The sequence below is a fragment of the Pongo pygmaeus genome, chromosome 9 (assembly GCF_028885625.2).
Source record: "Pongo pygmaeus isolate AG05252 chromosome 9, NHGRI_mPonPyg2-v2.0_pri, whole genome shotgun sequence".
Classification (NCBI taxonomy): Eukaryota; Metazoa; Chordata; class Mammalia; order Primates; family Hominidae; genus Pongo; species Pongo pygmaeus.
Genome location: NC_072382.2, coordinates 120,823,585 through 120,840,662, shown reverse-complemented (window position 1 = coordinate 120,840,662; position 17,078 = coordinate 120,823,585). Strand labels below are relative to the sequence as shown.

Genomic DNA, 17,078 nt, shown 5'->3' with positions numbered 1-17,078 from the left:
AAGCAATTCTCCTGCCTCACCCTCCTGAGTAGCTAGGATTACAGGCACCTGCCACCACACCCAGCTAGTTTTTGTATTTTTAGTAGAGACGGAGTTTCACCATGTTGGTCAAGCTGGTCTTGAACTCCTGACCTCAGGTGATCTGCCCACCTCAGTCTCCCAGAGTGCTGGGAATACAGGCGTGAGCCACCGTGCCCGGTGAGACCCTGTCTTAAGAAGAAAAAAAAAAAAAATCACCCATGTTCTCAGCACTGTACAAAGAACTGAACACCTATTTGATCCTTAGGCTTTCATAATAGCCACACAGGGTAGGTGTTACAATCCCTAACGTACAGATGAAGAAACAGGTCGAGGGGGAAAGGGTGGGAGTAGGGTGAGGGATAAGAGACTACACATTGGGTACAGTGTACACTGCTTGGGTGATGGGCACCAAATCTCAGAAATCACTACTAAAGAACTTATTCACATAACCAAATACCAACTGTTCCCCAAAAACCCACTGAAAAAAAATACATTTCAAAAAAAAAACAGGTTGAGAAGGTAAGATGTGCCTTAAGTCAAACAGCACAACTAGGATTCAAACCCAGCTCAGTGGATGCAAAGTCTACTCATAGCATAGCAGCTACAATACTGCCACTGTTTTTTTTTTTTCACTTTTTGAGACAGGGTGTCTGTCACCCAGGCTGGAGTGCAGTGGTGTGATCAAGGCTCACTGCAGCCTCAACTTCCTGGGCTCAAGCAATCCTCCCACCTCAGCCTCCTGAGTAGCTGAGACCACAGGCAAGCGCCACCAGGCTGGGCTAGTTTATTTCTTGCACAGACGGGGTCTCACTAAGTTGCCTGGGTGGCTGGTCTTGAACTCCTGGACTCAAGCAGATCCTCTTACCTCAGACCCGCAAAGTGTTGGGATGACAGGCATGAACCACCGCACCCAGCCCATGGCAATCCTAAATACTACCTAAACCACAATGTCAAACTTACTTCCTCCAATGAAACAACATAGAAGATGAAATTAGGTGAGGCTGTGGGGAAAACAACAACATAGGAGCAATTTTCAGACAGGAAGCACCACCCAAATTACACAGGGACACCTAGCAACATAAACTTCAGCTGACAATTTCAGAGAGGGAAAGGTGTTTCCAGAAAGGACCTTTTATCCTGTTTATCATCTGGTATTAAGTATAGCAAGACACCAGCCTACCCATTATTTAAGGTAGGTTAAGCCCAAAGCTCCCTACCAGAATCTGCCTCCTGCTTGAATATTTTGCCCAAACTATAGCCATAGAGACCAGGAAGACGAAAGAGCAAGAGCTGTTTCGGGGGTCTTGGTCCAGGCTGCTCCTGGAGCTCAGTCATTAGGTCTTTTGAAGAGGTTCTTCAGTAAACTGAACTGTATGCGATGCCACAGACCCCACCCATTAGCAGAACGAGACTGCGTCAACATGGTCTCCAAGAAAACCGTAGGAGGGAAGTGGAACACCAGGAGAGCAGAGGGAAGGAAGTCCATCAGGCAGTTAAGAATCACCAGGAAGTCCCCAGAAAAAAATCCTTAAGCTCCCAAATCATTATATTCTTTTATTTATAGACTCTGAGAGCAAGGACCCAAGCACAGCCTGGTGCTCTTGGATAGAGAAGAAAGCAGCTATTGTCCACACTCAGAGGTTGCTGAGGTGCCCTCCCCCACTGATCTGGAATGATCTACATGGCTAGTGAAGAGGAGGGATGGCAGGCTGGCTAAATAAGAAGGCAGGGAAAGAAAGTCTGCTTTAGTTCTGAGGGCTGTGACATTAGATGAGAGTGGAGCCCTGGGCATGTCAGCCAGCCTTCTGTGTAACGCTCGCCCAGGTCCCATTGTGTCTGTTCTCTCGGTCCTCCACTGTTGCCCACATCTTCCTCCAGGCTGCTTAAGTACCCCTCCTGGAGTGCATGAGCAGGTCACGTTGCAGCCCAGCCTCCAGGCTGGAGGTCAGTCTGGTTGTGGGAGGGTCGGTCAGCAGAGTCAATTTGTTGAAAACACCTCTGCCAAAGTAGTCAGCAATCACAGAAAAGCTGTCATTGGAGCACTTGAGCTGCAGGAGAAGAGGAGGGAAGGAGTACAAATCAGAATCAAAGTGCTTGTTTCTTAAATGAGGAGGAGATAAGGAAACAAGCCCTCCAGTGACTCTATGACACTAGTGGGAATCCCCTGGCCCATCTAGCCCACTCATCCCCACCTGATGCTGGAATTGATCATGGAGATCTCGTTTCTGTTCCTGGGCCCGGATCATATCCATGACCTTCCGGTTTTCAGGCAGGCAGGTGGGGCAGTCAGCATCACTTTCCGAGTAACTCTCAAAGCAGTGTTGATGGAAGGAGTGGCCACACAGGAAGTGGACTGAGGGCAACTCCAAGGCACTGTTACAGATGCTGCACTTGGTCTTTTGGAAAATCTTAGGACTACAGGGAAGAAAGACCAGAAGTGAGTGGCAAAAGTGAGGGCAAGGCCAGGAGTCAAGGATGAGAAAGAAGGCAGCTGAAGTGCACAGGGCAAGGTCCCTGGTAAGGCCCCTGAACACCCTGCCCTGCTCTTCTTATCGCCTTAAGGGAGTCAAATGATTACAACAGCCCTGGACCTGCAGTGAGTCTCAGCATGCTCCCAACAAGGCCAGCTCAGCCTGGGGATTGTTTCCTCTGTCTCCATTTTCACAACTGCCACTAAATTAACTTTCAGGTCTGTACTCAGACGTGACCCTTTCAGTGAGGCCTTTCCTGGCCACCTTCTCTAAACTTGTTAACACACTTCTTCTCCCACTCCCCTTGCTCAATTCATTTGCCACTCAGAACTTATCACCACCTAACTTACTACAAAAGTTTGTCTATTTGGCTGGGCACAGTGGCTCACACCTGTAATCCCAGCACTTTGGGAGGCCGAGGCAGGTGGATCACCTGAGGTCAGGAGTTCTAGACCAGCCTGGCCAATATGGCGAAACCCAGTCTCTACTAAAAATATAAAGATTAGCTGGGCATGGTGGCAGGCACCTGTAATCCCAGGTACTCAGGGGGCCGAGGCAGGAGAATCGCTTGAACCCAGGAGGCAGAGGTTGCAGTGAGCTGAGATCGCACCATCACACTCCAGCCTGGGGGACAAGAGCGAGACTTCGTCTCAAAAAATAAAAAAAATTTGCCTATTTGGCCGGGTGCAGTGGCTCACGCATGTAATCCCAGCACTTTGGGAGGCCAAGGCAGGCAGATCCCCTGAAGTCAGGAGTTCAAGACCAGCCTGGCCAACATAGTGAAACCCCATCTCTATAAAAATACAAAAATTAGCCAGGCATGGTGGCAGGCGCCTGTTATCCCATCTACTCAGGAGGCTGAGGCAGGAGAATCGCTTGAACCCAGGAGGTAGAGGTTGCTGTGAGCTGAGATCAAGCCATTGCACTCTAGCCTGGGTGACAGAGTGAGACTCTATCTCAAAAGAAAAAAAAAAAAAAGTTTGCCTATTTAACACGTTTGCTGTCTGTCTCTTCTAAAACCTATAGCTCCACGAAGGCAAGGCTTTTCATCTGTGCTGTTCAGAATAGTGTCTGGGACATCACAGAGGCTCAGTATTTGTAGGATGAAGAAACTGTTGTTCTCTAATAAATATTTGACAGAATGTTAAGGGCAGGTAAGATTTCAGAGTTCGGATTATGGCCGGGCACCGTGGCTCATCCCAGCACTTTGGGAGGTCAAGGTGGGAGGATCACTTGAGGCCAGGAGTTCGAGACCAGCCTGGCCAACATTATAAACCCCATCTCTACTAAAAATCCAAAAATTAGCTGGGCTTGGTGGCACACGCCTGTAATCCCAGCTACTCGGGAGGCTGAGGTGGGAGGATCACTCGAGCCCAGGAGGTCAAGGCTGCAGTGAGCCGTGATCACGCTCCTGCACTCCAGCCTCAGTGACAAGATCCTGTCTCAAAAAAGAAAAACACCAGAACAGCTTCCAACCACAATATCGATGTGTTTAGAAAAGGTAGAATACAGGCATATAAAGAACAAAAAGTACCTGCTACAAAATAATATCATCCAAAGCCCAATAAATAATGATCTATGTAATAAACCATTTTTTGGAATTCCTCAATTAAAACACATCTTGAAGAATCAAAATGCTCAAAAGCACTCCATAGAATCCTCTATGGAAAGTACTTAGTAATAAATACCCTGTGAAGGGCAAGTTATCCCCTGGACTCCTCCACATATCCATGCCCCGGGTACCTGGCCTTGAGCTCTTGGATCTCCTGGCGGATACGGGTGGTCTCCTCTCGGTACCGCCGCACCCGCAGCTCATCCTGTGCAATCTGCTGGCTCTGTTTCTGCAGTTTTTGGACCAGGTAGTCCCTGATGACGGAGAGTGTGGCTGTGGAGTTGTGGGCCAGGGTCTGCACCACTGAGATTGGGGTCCAAGAGGAAACAAGACAATCAACCACATGTGGCACTCTCTGGATAGAGCTGAAGGGCCCCTGCCACAGAGCCCAGCTGTCAGCAGCTTGTCACCCACCCGTCTGTCTTCCCAAGTACCTAGAAGAGGCGGCATGAGGTTCTTGTTCTCGATATGCTTGAGGACAGCTGCCACGTACTCCTTGCAGTCCTCCTCCTTGCGAGCGAAGTAGCTGAGGGCCTGCTCCCACAAGGAGGGGTCCTGCTCCCCATGGCGCTCACACACGGTGATGACCTGCCGGTACTGCTCATGCTGCATGTGGTAGTGCATGATCTGCTGGAACCTGCGGCCGGGGCAAGGGCACACCTCAGTGGCTGTCTCTGGAGAATGACTTGGATTCTTCCCCTTTCCCTGAAATTCCCCAAACTCTTACAGCTTCCCCTGCTCATAAAGGTAAAGAACACCATCCTGGAAGTCGTGCATCTGGCACAGGACCAGGGCCTTGTCAAAGACGTCGCAGAAGCGACCACTCTTCAGCAGGGAAATGGCCTCTGCGTGAAGCTTCTCTTTGACCTGGAGAGGAAGGAGGGCAGAGCTGCTGGACAAAAGGGGAAAATCACAAGGTCTCTTGGGACAAAGCCAGTCAACTCTTTCCCTCAGTCCATCCCCTCTTCACAGAGGACCACTGAGCCCTGAGGTAAGGTGTTACTGGTCTAAGGAATGCAGTGAAAGGCAGCACCAAGACAGAAGAATGGAGACGACATGAACTGTCTTTTCTCCTGAAGCCCTAGCCAGGCCTCACCTGTGGATCCTTCTCGTGGGCCCAGTTCTGCAGTCGCAGCTCAAGGAGTGTGTCGTAGATCCCCTGGGGTGAGTCTGGCTGCACTTCACTCATGTGCTCTAGGAAGGCTTTCAGCTCTCGCGGGTTATTGGCAAAGATGGGGATGAACTCCTCAGAGTTGGCCTAGGATGGCAAGGGAGGAAAAAGGAGGCTGAATGAGTGGGCATGATATACAGGAAGCCCTTAAGGTGATCCCCACAGTCTGAAGCTCTTTTCCCTGCAGCCTCACCCTGCAGCCTGGGGCCTCCCTATCACTGCGGCCTTCAAGGCTGGGCCGATAATCAGTACAAAGTCCCTTCAGCAACTGAGTTGTCTGCTCTGGTATGTGGTGCATGAGGATCTTGCCGTAGCGCTTCATGTTGCTCTCTGCCTGCTCAAAAGGCAGCTTGCCGATGTATCGAAGGGCTTCCTGATAATTCTGTGGAAAAGTAAAGGGCAGAGTAGTGTATACTCCTGCCTCAGCCACCAGGAAGCACTTTCATCATTCTGGGGATGTCTTCAAACACAACAGGGCTCTGCCCAAGTTCAGAGTCTCACCTCTACTCAGGAGGATGGGGTGGGAGGATCACCTGAGCCCAGGAATTCAAGTCCAGCCTGGGCAACATAGCGAGACCCTGTCTCTTGGGGAAAAAAGACAGAGTCTAACCTACCTTAATGTCTTCTAGCTGGATCTTCAGGTACCACTCATGATGTGCATGGTTCTCCGCCAGATACAGGGCATGGGAGTAGTAGCCGGCCTGCCGGAGGACCTTGATGGCTGTCTCCACATCAAAATGGACTTCACTCTCACTCTTTGTCTGCCAGGGAGACATGAGACAAAATCATTTACACAGAGGGAGATAGAGAAGGGAGAGGAAACAGGCACCTGACTTTCAGATTCCTGAGGTGATATCGTAAAGTTCACGCTTTGAAAATATTATGCTACTCAGCCTGTGGGAGTTTCTGACTAAAGTTTTCCTCTGCCCCTACCATTAGAGGGACACCGCTAGGGACAGGGCTTGCCCAGTGCCACCACCCTGGGCTTAGATACCATGGGAATTTCTAGAATCATAAAACAAGAGGGGAGATGGCACAGAACTAACAGGAACAGCCACTCCTCTAAATAAGGTCAGCCCTTTCCTCTCCCTATGTCTTGCTGAAACGAACAAGTCCCGGTGGAGCCACCTCATGCTCAGTGGGGCCTCCAGGACTTCCCCACCAACAACATCCTGCACCTTGATGAACTCCTCCAGCTTCGAGCTGTCCTTGAGCTTGGTATAGCAGTTGAGGAGCAGGGTGGTATGGTCGGCATTGGCCAGGGATTGTCGGTGCAGGGTCTGCAGGTAGGCAGTCAGGTTGTGAATGCGCTGGGCATCCAGAAACTTGCGGATCACATAGGATGGCTCCAACTTTCCAATGGTTCTAGGAGACATGTGCACCAGATAGCATCTGAATCAGTGTACTTCTCCAGCTCATGGACACAGGAATCACTCGCAGATCTTCTCAAAATGCAAATTCTATTTCAGTGGATCTGGAGTGGGGCCTGAGATTCTACATTTCTAACAAAGTCCCAGGTAATATCAGTGCTACTAGACTGTGGACCACACTGGGTAACAAGGCTCCAGAGCACTGCTTCTTAAATTTGGCTAAAAATAGGAATTCTAAAGAGAACGGGGAAGAGGCTAAACAGGTTTCTTTTTCTATTATTATTATTTTGTTGTTGTTTTATTGTTGTATTTTTGTTCTTTTTCTTTTACATTATTTTTTAATTTAATTTTCTTTTTTTTTGAGATGGAGGTTCGCTCTTGTTGCCCAGGCTGGAGTGCAGTGGCACGATCTCAGCCCACCGCAACCTCCGCCTCCCAGGTTCAAGCGATTCTTCTGCCTCAGCCTCCTGAGTAGCTGGGATTACAGGCATGTGCCACCATGCCCAGCTAGTTTTGTATTTTTAGTAGAGGCAGGGTTTCTCCATGTTGGTCAGGCTAGTTTCAAACTCCCGATCTCAAGTGATCCACTCACCTCAGCCTCCCAAAGTGCTGGGATTACAGGCGTGAGCCACCACGCCCGGCCTTTTTTTATTATTATTATTATTTTTTTAAGTCTCGCTCTTTCAACAGGCTGGAGTGCAGGGCACAATCTTGGCTCACTGCAACCTCCGCCTCCTGGGTTCAAGCTATTCTCCTGCCTCGGCCTCCTGAATAGCTGGGACTACAGGTGCGTGCCACCACGCCCAGCTAATTTTTGTATTTTTAGTACAAACGGGGTTTCACCATGTTGGCCAGGATGGTCTCAATCTCTTGACCTCGTGATCCGCCCACCTCAGCCTCCCAAAGTGTTTGGATTACAGGCGTGAGTCACTGCACCTGGCAATTTATTTATTTATTATTATTATTATCATCTACTATTATTTTTTTGAGATGGAGTCTTGCTCTGTTGCCCAGGCTGGAGTGCAGTGGCACAATCTTGGCTCACTATAGCCTCTGCTTCCCAGGTTCAAGTGAATCTCCTGCTTCAGCTTTTCGAGTAGCTGGGATTACAGGCATATGCCACCATACCCAGCTAATTTTTTTTTTTAAGATGGGATTACAGGTGCCCGCCACCATGCCCAGCTAATTTTTGTATTTTTAGTAGAGATGGGATTTCACCATGTTGGCCAGGCTGGTCTTGAACTCTTGACCTCAGGTGATCCACCTGCCTCGGCTTCCCAAAGTGCTGAGATTACAGGCGTGAGCCACCACGCCTGGCCTTGCTTTTTTTTTTTTTTTTTTTTTTTTTTAGTGGAGACAGGGTTTCACCATGTTGGCCAGGCTGGTCTCAAACTCCTAACCTCAAGTGATCCACCCGCCCTGGCCTCCCAAAGTGCTGGGATTACAGGCATGAACCACGGCGCCCAGCCATATTTTTAAATTTTATTTATTTATTTACTGTTAGAAATGGGGTCTTGCTATGTTGCTCAGACTGGGCTCATGCAATCCTCTCACCTTGGTCTCCCAAAGGGATAGGATCACAGGCACATGCCACTGCACCCCAGCCTTAGACAGGTTTTTTTTTTTTTGAGACAGTCTCGCTCTGACACCCAGGCTGGAGTGCAGTGGTGCAATCTCGGCTCACTGCAAGCTCCGCCTCTGGGGTTCAGGCCATTCTCCTGCCTCAGCCTCCCAAGTAGCTGGGACTACAGGCGCCCGCCACCACGCCCGGCTGATTTTTTGTATTTTTTAGTAGAGACAGGGTTTCACCATGTTAGCCAGGATGGTCTCGATCTCCTGACCTTGTGATCCACCCGCCTCAGCCTCCCAAAGTGCGGGGATTACAGGCATGAGCCACCGCGCCCGGCCACCTTAGACAGGTTTCTAAAACCCCTTCTCAAGGCAGAAAATTCCAAGAATTATTACTGATGGAAGGAATTATGGAAGCAAGAGATGAATGCCTTTTCCCCCTTAAAGAACCAGGTCAAAGTGAATATTTACAAAGGCCAAGCTAAAGGTTAAAATGAGAGGTAATCATCAGCTCACCTACATACTGGTCACACAATATTTGACCCTAAAATTCTGTTTTCAACAAGGAATCTTGTCTTCTCATTTAAGGCATCATAGTTCTTGTAAAGAAAATTAAAAAGGCCGGGCACTGTGGCTCACACCTGTAATCCTAACACTTTGGGAGGCCGAGGCAGGTGGATTGCCTGAGCTCAGGAGTTCGAGACCAGCCTAGTGAACGTGGTGAAACCCCGTCTCTACTAAAAATACAAAAAATTAGCCAGGCATGGCGGCATGCACCTGTAATCCTAGCTACTTGGGAGGCTGAGACAGGAGAATTGCTTGAACCTGAGGCAGAGGTTGCAGTGAGCCGAGATCACACCACTGCACTCCAGCCTGGGTGAAAGAGCTAGAATCCATCTCAAAAACAAACAAACAAACAAACAAAAAAAAGCAAAGAAAAAAACGCTGGGCGCAGTGGCTCATGCCTGTAATCCCAGCACTTTGGGAGGCTGAAGCGGGCAGATCACCTGAGGTCAGGAGTTCACGACCAGCCTGGCTAACATGGTGAAACCCCGTTTCTACTAAAAATACAAAAAATTAGCCAGGTGTGGTGGCACGCGCCTGTAATCCCAGCTACTCAGGAGACTGAGGCAGGAGAATCACGTGAACCCGGGAGGGGAGGTTGCAGTGAGTCAAGATTGCGCCATTGCACTCCAGCTTGGGCAACAAGAGCGAAACTCCCATCTCAAAAAAAAACTAACAAAAACAAACAAAAAACCAAAAACAAAAACAGTTCCTGGTAGAATTCTAGCCCCTACCTGGAGCATGGATGGGCTTTAGCTATCTAGCTGCCTGTCCCTGCATTCACAGCTATATCCCAAAGTGCCTCCAGACTGACCGGATATACTGCTGGACAGCCCCATCGTGGTTGCCCTTGCTGTAGAGATGGTCTCCATACTGCATGAAAATCTGGGCCAGCCCATCACTGTCCAGATGCTGGCTCTTGGCAAGGTTAATCGCCATCTCAAATAGGTTCTTCTTAAACAGCATCTAGAAGGGAAGAGAGATTAGAAAATTGGTAGAAGCGGTCCTGGGAAGACACTTTCCCAAAATGTGCGCACAACACACAAAACAGAAAGTCCTGGATTTCTGATCTGCCTAGATCCTAGACAAACCAAGAGCTACCAGATATCCCCAAGATCAGTATCACCTTATTTCATAAGGTTATCTGGAAACAAAGTGGACCCTTAGAGTGGGCTCAGGCTCCCAGCCACTACTTCCCTCTAAAGCCCCATCCCAGGCCATTTACCTTATAATCCTACCCTAAGGAAGCTGAGTAAGGCTGTGACCCACAAGGAGGGAAACACCCTGACCAATATGACTTGGGGAACCTGCTCCTGCAGCTGCTTCTAGATGCCTGTGGCCAGCTCTGTGAGCCTGGTGGCCTTGCCTCCAGTTTGGTCTGTGTGTCCTTCTCCTGCAGTGCGTGGACCCGCCCATCCCGCGTCAGCACGTACAGGGAGCCCCACTCAGCAAGCACATCCACTACATCCTCAAAGACGGTGCTATAGGCTATGAACTTGTTGCACAGGTCGTAGATGTTTAGAATCTGCTTGTCGGAGCTCTGTGAATCCCTGCTGGTAAACTCTGACCTGCACAGGAAAGAAAAAGCACCAGATGTTTGGACATCTCTGTCTTATCTCCCCTATTTCTTTTCCCATGATAACTTCGGTGCACATTTCACCCATCACAAATCACCTTTCTGGTCCCTCTCATCCCATAACATGCAGCACTGTGCCGGTAGTTGTAGAAAGAGAACACATAAACCTGATCTTACCCTTTAGGATCCTACAATTAACCCAAGCAACAGATTAGAAAATTAAGTACACTCAGTATCCATTAATTTAGAAAATAATAATCCAATACATGGTATATGTAAAACATTGTGCCTGGAACTGAATGAAAGCAAAACAAACCAGCATCTAACAGGGAGTACTTTCATCATGCAGATGACCCCACTTACCCCTTAAAAAAACAAAAACAAAACAGAACAAAAAACTTGCATCCTACATTTCCCAGCACTTTCTAATTTCTCCACTGCTAAATCCCTTGTTCCTCTACCCAACTTATTTTGACAAAACAGTTAAAAAACAAAACAAAACAAGGCCAGGCGCGGTGGCTCACGCCTGTAATCCCAGAACTTTGGGAGGACGAGGCGGGTGGATCACGAGGTCAGGAGATCGAGACCATCCTGGCTAACACGGTGAAATCCCGTCTCTACTAAAAACACAAAAAATTAGCCGGGCATGGGGGCGGGCACCTGTAGTCCCAGTTGCTCGGGAGGCTGAGGCAGGAGAATGGCGTGAACCCGGGAGGCAGAGCTTGCAGTGAGCCGAGATGGCGCCACTGCACTCCATCCTGGGCAACAGAGCGAGACTCCATCTCAAACAAAACAAAACAAAAAAAGCAGGTCCAAATTCCCTGGAGCATTCTAGTACGCTAGGGCTATGTAGCAAACACCTGCAGTAAAAACACCCATTTTTCAGTAAAAAAAAAAAAAGGTATAACTAACTCTAGCTATAAGTGTCACCGGCCGGGTGCAGTGGCTCACGCCTGTAATCCCAGCACTTTGGAAGGCCGAGGCAGGCAGATCACTTGAGGTCAGGAGTCTGACACCAGCCTGGCCAACGTGGTGAAACCCCATCTCTACTGCAAATACAAAAAGTAGCCGGGCATGGTGGCACATGCCTGTAATCCCAGCTATTCAGGAGGCTGAGGCAGGAGAATCACTGGAACCCAGGAGGCGGAGGCTGCAGTGAGCCGAGATCACGCCACTGCACTCCTGGGTGGCAGAGCGAGACTCCACCTCAAAAAAAAAACAAAAGAAATGTTACCTACATAACACCGGAGTAGGAGTAGGAGAGTGGCAGGATCCAGGCATTAGGATTTTAAAATCAGGTGGATTCTGGGGAACAAGTCCAGCCCTCTCCCTGTCCCTTCTCACTGAGTCCTTACTTGGGAGAAACCTTCCGGTCCCGGGAGACAATGATAAGGTAGCCTCTAAACCAGTGGGCAATGAGCTTATGGCCCTCAAAGGCGAAGCAGGGCCCACGTTCATCAGGCTGGTACAAGTAGACACACTCATCTCCGGCCACAATGAACTGCAGGTCCTGAGAAGGGTCACTTAGGGCTGAGCAGCGCAGGCCACAACCATGGGTGTCCAACTCCACGCGAGGGTAGTCTTTTCCAGAAACTATATAGGACTGCCAGAAGTAACAAAGGGGTTAACAGGCTCCTTTGAGGAGGTAACACTAAGCCTTACAAAGGTATTCCCATCTCCATACTGGCTCTTTTTTCCCTCTTAGCATTCTTTCTCTTGGCTGCTGGCCTTCCTCATTAACCATTACCCATCTATTAAATATATAACCAGAGATCACAATTTCTTTCTCTGTATATATTATCACTATCTAGTACAGAAATTCTACAAGTAAGAGAAATGTAATAATCTACTGTTTTATCAAGAGTATTCCTGAGAGAGTAGACTGTTGTAAATCTGGGGCACCAGGAACAAGAAAGGTAAAGATACTTGTCCAATGTCATTTAAAAAGTTAGTTAGAAAATAGGCCAGTGCAGTGGCTCATGCCTGTAATTCCAGCACTTTGGGAGGTTGAGGCAGGTGGACTGCTTGGGCCCAGGAGTTCGAGACCAGCCTGGGCAACATGGTGAAACCCCGTATCTAGAAAAAATACAAAAATTAGCCAGGCATGGTGACACGTGCCTGTAATCCCACGTACTCAGGAGGCTGAGGTGGGAGGATCGCTTGAGCCCAGGAGGCAGAGGTTGCAGTGAGCTGAGACAGCGCCATTGCACTCCAGCCTGGGCGACACAGCAAGATCCTGTCTCAAAGGAAAAAAAAAGCTAGTTAGAAATAAAATTCAAGGCCAGGTGCGGTGGCTCACGCCTGTAATCCCAGCACTTTGGAAGGCCAAGGTGGGTGGATCACCTGAGGTCAGGAGTTCGAGACCAGCCTGGCCAACATGGTGAAACCCCGTCTCTACTAAAAATACAAAAATTAGCTGGACATGCTGGTGTGTGCCTATAATCCCAGCTACTCAGGAGGCTGAGGCAGGAGAATTGCTTGAACCTGGGAGACAGAGGTTACAGTGAGTCAAGATCTCGCCACTGCACTCCAGCCTGAGCCACACAGTGAGACTCCTGCTCAAAAAAAAAAAAAAAAAAAAGAAAGAAAATTCACATCTTTTTATTACAAGCCCAGAGTCTAACTCTTTCTAGCTTCCTAGGCAAAAAAATAAAATACAAAGCTAGGCAAATGATTCGAATTATATGATTAAAACTTTAACACTCCCACCTTTGCTGTCACTTCATTACCCTATCCCCCTGAACAATGGAGAAGCCCTCCCTGCCTGCTCCTAAGAGTGGAGGCCTGGTCATACCTGGACATTCTCTGTTGTCACAACAAACAAGTGAGTGGTCTTTCCTGCTTGGCGAAAGGCCAATCCAGTTACAGGATAGTTGCCCTTGTGCAAAATCTGGGTCTTGCTATGCCGGTCCCGGGTGATGTCTCCTTTGTTCAATGTAACACTGCCATCTGTGAAACCTGTAGGAAAACAAGAAAATTACTTCAGTGAGGCTGAAAAGATCAGGAAGTGGAGAAGGGAAAAAAGACCACTTGAGGCACTCAGAAGTGACAAGCTTTCTCCATATACCCAACCTCTCTAATGGTTAACCTGAATATTGGTACTCACTGACACATTTTCAAAGAACAAAATTAAATGCCTTCCCATTCCAAACTTTATTTTATTTATTTATTTATTTATTTATTTATTTACTTATTTATTTATTTTGAGACAGAGTTTCGCTCTTGTTGCCCAGGCTACAGTGCAATGGAGTGATCTTGGCTCACTGCAAACTCCGCCTCCCAGGTTCAAGTGATTCTCCTGCCTCAGCCTCCCTAGTAGCTGGGATTACCGGCATGTGCCACTACGCCCAACTAATCTTGTATTTTTAGTAGAGATGGGGTTTCTCCATGTTGGTCAGGCTGGCCTCAAACTCCTGATCTCAGGTGATCCGCCCGCCTCTGCCTCCCCAAGTGCTGGGATTACAGGCATGAGCCACCACGCCTGGCCGCCATTCCAAACTTTAATATCTCAAAGGCCTCAGTTCAATACAAAGTGGTCTCGTGAAAACAGTAAAGATGAGAGGCAGAAGCAACTCTGAAGAAAATCTATGACAAATCTAGGAGTGTTAGTTTTGCCTTCTGTTTACCAATGGCCATAAAGTTGAGATTTTCATGGACAGTCAAACAAGATACAACAGTTGGCTCTGTTCCTGGAATAGCAGGGAAGATCCGAGTGCAGAGTGGATTGCCACCATCTCTCTTCTCCAGGTTCCAGATCTTAACCTGCGGACAGACCTCAGAAGTGTAAATGCTAGTCATCTCCAACAAAAAATCATTCCTAGGCTTCTGGATCTTTCCCATTTCCCTGCTGGGACTCACCAAGGGGTTGATGCCCTCTTCATCTTCTCCAACAGATGCCAGAATATTGTGCTGCTTCAGTTGGTACAGGTGTGTCACCCGTAGTTTGTAGGCTTGGAAGCCTGTAAGCTGTAGGGAACGTGGCAAGAACCAGATCTGGCCTTCCATATGTGCAGGGTAGTCAAGGAGCCTCCTTTCCAAGTAGAGATACTTACATTCAGACCAGAACTCAGGTAACAATTACATGTATATAACTCTAAAATTTTCATGGATTTTCCCACATACTCCTTATCTTAAAAAGAGTGAGGCCAGGCGCGGTGACTCACGCCTGTAATCCCAGCACTTTGGGAGGCCGAGGAGGGTGGATCACCTGAGGTCAGGGGTTCGAGACCAACCTGGCCAACATGGTGAAACCCTGTCTCTACTAAAAATACAAAAATTAGCCAGGTATAATGGTGCGTGCCTGTAATCTCAGCTACTCAGGAGGTTGAGGCAGGAGAACTGCTTGAACCCGGGAGGCGGAGGTTGCAGTGTGCCCAGATCACGCCATTGCACTCCAGCCTGGGCGACAAGAGTGAAACTCCGTCTCAACAAAAAGAAAAAAAATTAGTGGGCCGGGCGCGGTGGCTCACGCCTGTAATCCCAGCACTTTGGGAGGCCGAGGCGGGTGGATCACGAGGTCAGGAGTTCGAGACCAGCCTGGCCAATATGGTGAAACCCCGTCTCTACTGAAAATGTAAAAAATTAGCCGGGTGTGGTGGCAAGCGCCTGTAGTCCCAGCTACTCGGGAGGCTGTGGCAGGAGAATCGCTTGAACTCAGGAGACGGAGGTTACAGTGAGCCCAGATCGCACCACTGCACTCCAGCCTGGGCAACAGAGTAAGACTCCGTCTCAAAAAAAAAAAAAAAAAAAAAAAAGTGAAAAAGGCCAGAGTTTAGTAGCAGCAACATGAAGATGAAAGCAACAAACTGCTAGGCTCATTTACCTCCTCGCCAATGATAATATTAGGGCAGGGGAGATCATGTCACTTTACATATTCATCTTTTAAAGCCAACTTGCATTCTTTTTCTTATTGATCTCAAATTAACCTCGTCAAATTGGCATGTACACTTCTCTTACAGATAAGGAAATTAAAACCCAGAGAGGTTAAATGACTTGCCCAGGATTGCTCAGTTGATAACAAGTTAGGAAATGGACTTCCTTCTTTCTTCCCGTAGACCACAGAACAACTCTGGATGACCAGCTAAAGGAAAGAGGCGCGCGACACGGACCCTTCCGACAAACAGATTTCATCCTAACTCGATCTCTTCGGGATCCCGGGAGGGAAAAGACAGCTCCAAACGAAGGATATCTCCGAAGACCAGGCTCCCTCGGCCTGAGTCGCAGACAGTGATGCCAGGAGGGAGGCAAAGGAACTTGGAAGCAGCGGATCCAGAAGCAGGTGTGGCCCCGGGAGCGGCCCCATCATTGCCCAGCGGCTCCTTCACCAGCTCCTTGTCGAAGAAAACGAAGCGCCGCCACTGCAGGTAGGCCGCCATTTTGGCCGAGGGCCCCCACCTCCGGGAGCTTTGTCACGTGAGCTGAGCCAGCGAATCACGTGGTCGGCAGCTTCCGGGAGCCCGCGGGCCCGGGAGCTCTTGAGTCGGGGTGACAGCTTCCCGCTGCTGGGAAAGTGGGTGGGGCCGCGCGCGGTAGTCCTAGTTCTGCAGTGTGCGACTTTGCCGGATGTGACTGTAACTTCGCTAGCTAAAATGCTTGAGAGCGGACCCTTCATCCATTTGAGCATGTTTCTTCCTAAAATGCGCGGGTACTGGGAGATCAAGATGAGGGATGTCATGTGCCTTGTGAACTGTCACCCGCCGTGCGTAAGTGAATGACGTTTTGACTTCACAGGACTGTTTTGGGGCATAAATGAAACAGTGTATATTAAACCAGTTTTTCGGCTGTATGAGAGGAGAAATAAAATTAGAAGTTTGTGTCTGCCACCACGCAGATTGTGAACCATAGTCAATGTTTTATATTCGTTTTTGTTTCCCCCATCAGAGCGTATGACACCTAACAGACGCTCAAAACATTTCTTAAGGAAACGGGCTGGGCGCGATGGCTCATGCCTGTCTGTAATCCCAGCACTTTGGGAGGCGGAGGTGGGGGAATCACTTGAGCCCAGGTGTTCGAGACCAGCCTGGGCAACATGGTGAAACCCCATCTCTACAAAAAATACAAAAATGAGCCTGGCGTGGTGGTTGACACCTGTGGTCCCAGCTACTTGGGAGGCTGAAGTGGGAGGATCGATTGAGCCCCGGAGGTGGAAGCTGCAGTGAGCTGTGATCGAGCCGCTGCACTCCAGCATGGGCGACAGAGCAAAACCTTGTCTCAAAAAAAAAAGGAAACTGGGAAATACTGGTGGGGCAGGAATTCCCAAGGCCCTGGGCTTTCTCCCCCTTTCCATAGTGGCAGGGTATGGGACATAGAACTGAGCAAAAACCTGGAAGTGGCAACTTTGAGAGCTGAGTGTTTTAACGAGAAGTGGCAGGTGTCCAAGATATTACATGGCCATTCTCCACTCCCAACTCTGGCTAAACCATCTTTGAATCCAAGCAAGATCTATCCTCGTGGACAACTACTGTAGGTTTACTGTTTGTGTGCCATGAGAAGCTATAGACAGAAGTGACATAGCATCATTTTGAGATGGTAGGGACATATGGAAAAGTGACCCTGTGGTATTTGTGAAGTTTATTTTTTGCACTCCCTTTTTTTCTTTTGTTCTTTTTTTTTTTTTTTTTCTTGAGACAGAGTCTCTCTCTGTCCCCCAGGCTGGAGCGCAGTGGCACAATCTCAGCTGACTGCAACCTCCGCCTCCCAAGTTCAAGCGATTCTCATGCCTCAG

At 48.7% G+C, this 17,078-nt stretch overlaps 1 protein-coding gene across 3 annotated transcripts; it reads right to left on the bottom strand.

Moving 5' to 3' along the window:
* Positions 1 to 1,562: 1,562 nt before the first annotated feature.
* Positions 1,563 to 16,081, bottom strand: VPS11 (VPS11 core subunit of CORVET and HOPS complexes). Of its 3 annotated transcripts, none has more exons than XM_054441696.2 (16): positions 15,543 to 16,081; positions 14,213 to 14,361; positions 13,981 to 14,116; positions 13,149 to 13,312; positions 11,710 to 11,957; positions 10,145 to 10,346; positions 9,593 to 9,744; positions 6,454 to 6,640; positions 5,890 to 6,036; positions 5,469 to 5,657; positions 5,201 to 5,362; positions 4,832 to 4,971; positions 4,539 to 4,741; positions 4,236 to 4,407; positions 2,214 to 2,436; positions 1,563 to 2,069 (listed from the first exon to the last, which is right to left on the bottom strand). In XM_054441696.2, exons 1-16 carry the CDS (start codon positions 15,727 to 15,729, stop codon positions 1,905 to 1,907), a joined length of 2,826 nt encoding a protein of 941 aa, XP_054297671.2. In that variant the 5' UTR covers positions 15,730 to 16,081; the 3' UTR covers positions 1,563 to 1,904. The 3 variants fall into 3 exon arrangements, with proteins under 3 accessions (XP_054297671.2, XP_054297672.2, XP_063528261.1); XM_054441697.2 differs by having other exon boundaries at positions 14,213 to 14,384; positions 15,351 to 15,735; XM_063672191.1 differs by lacking the exon at positions 5,469 to 5,657 and having other exon boundaries at positions 15,543 to 15,763.
* Between the last annotated feature and the right edge of the window lie 997 nt (positions 16,082 to 17,078).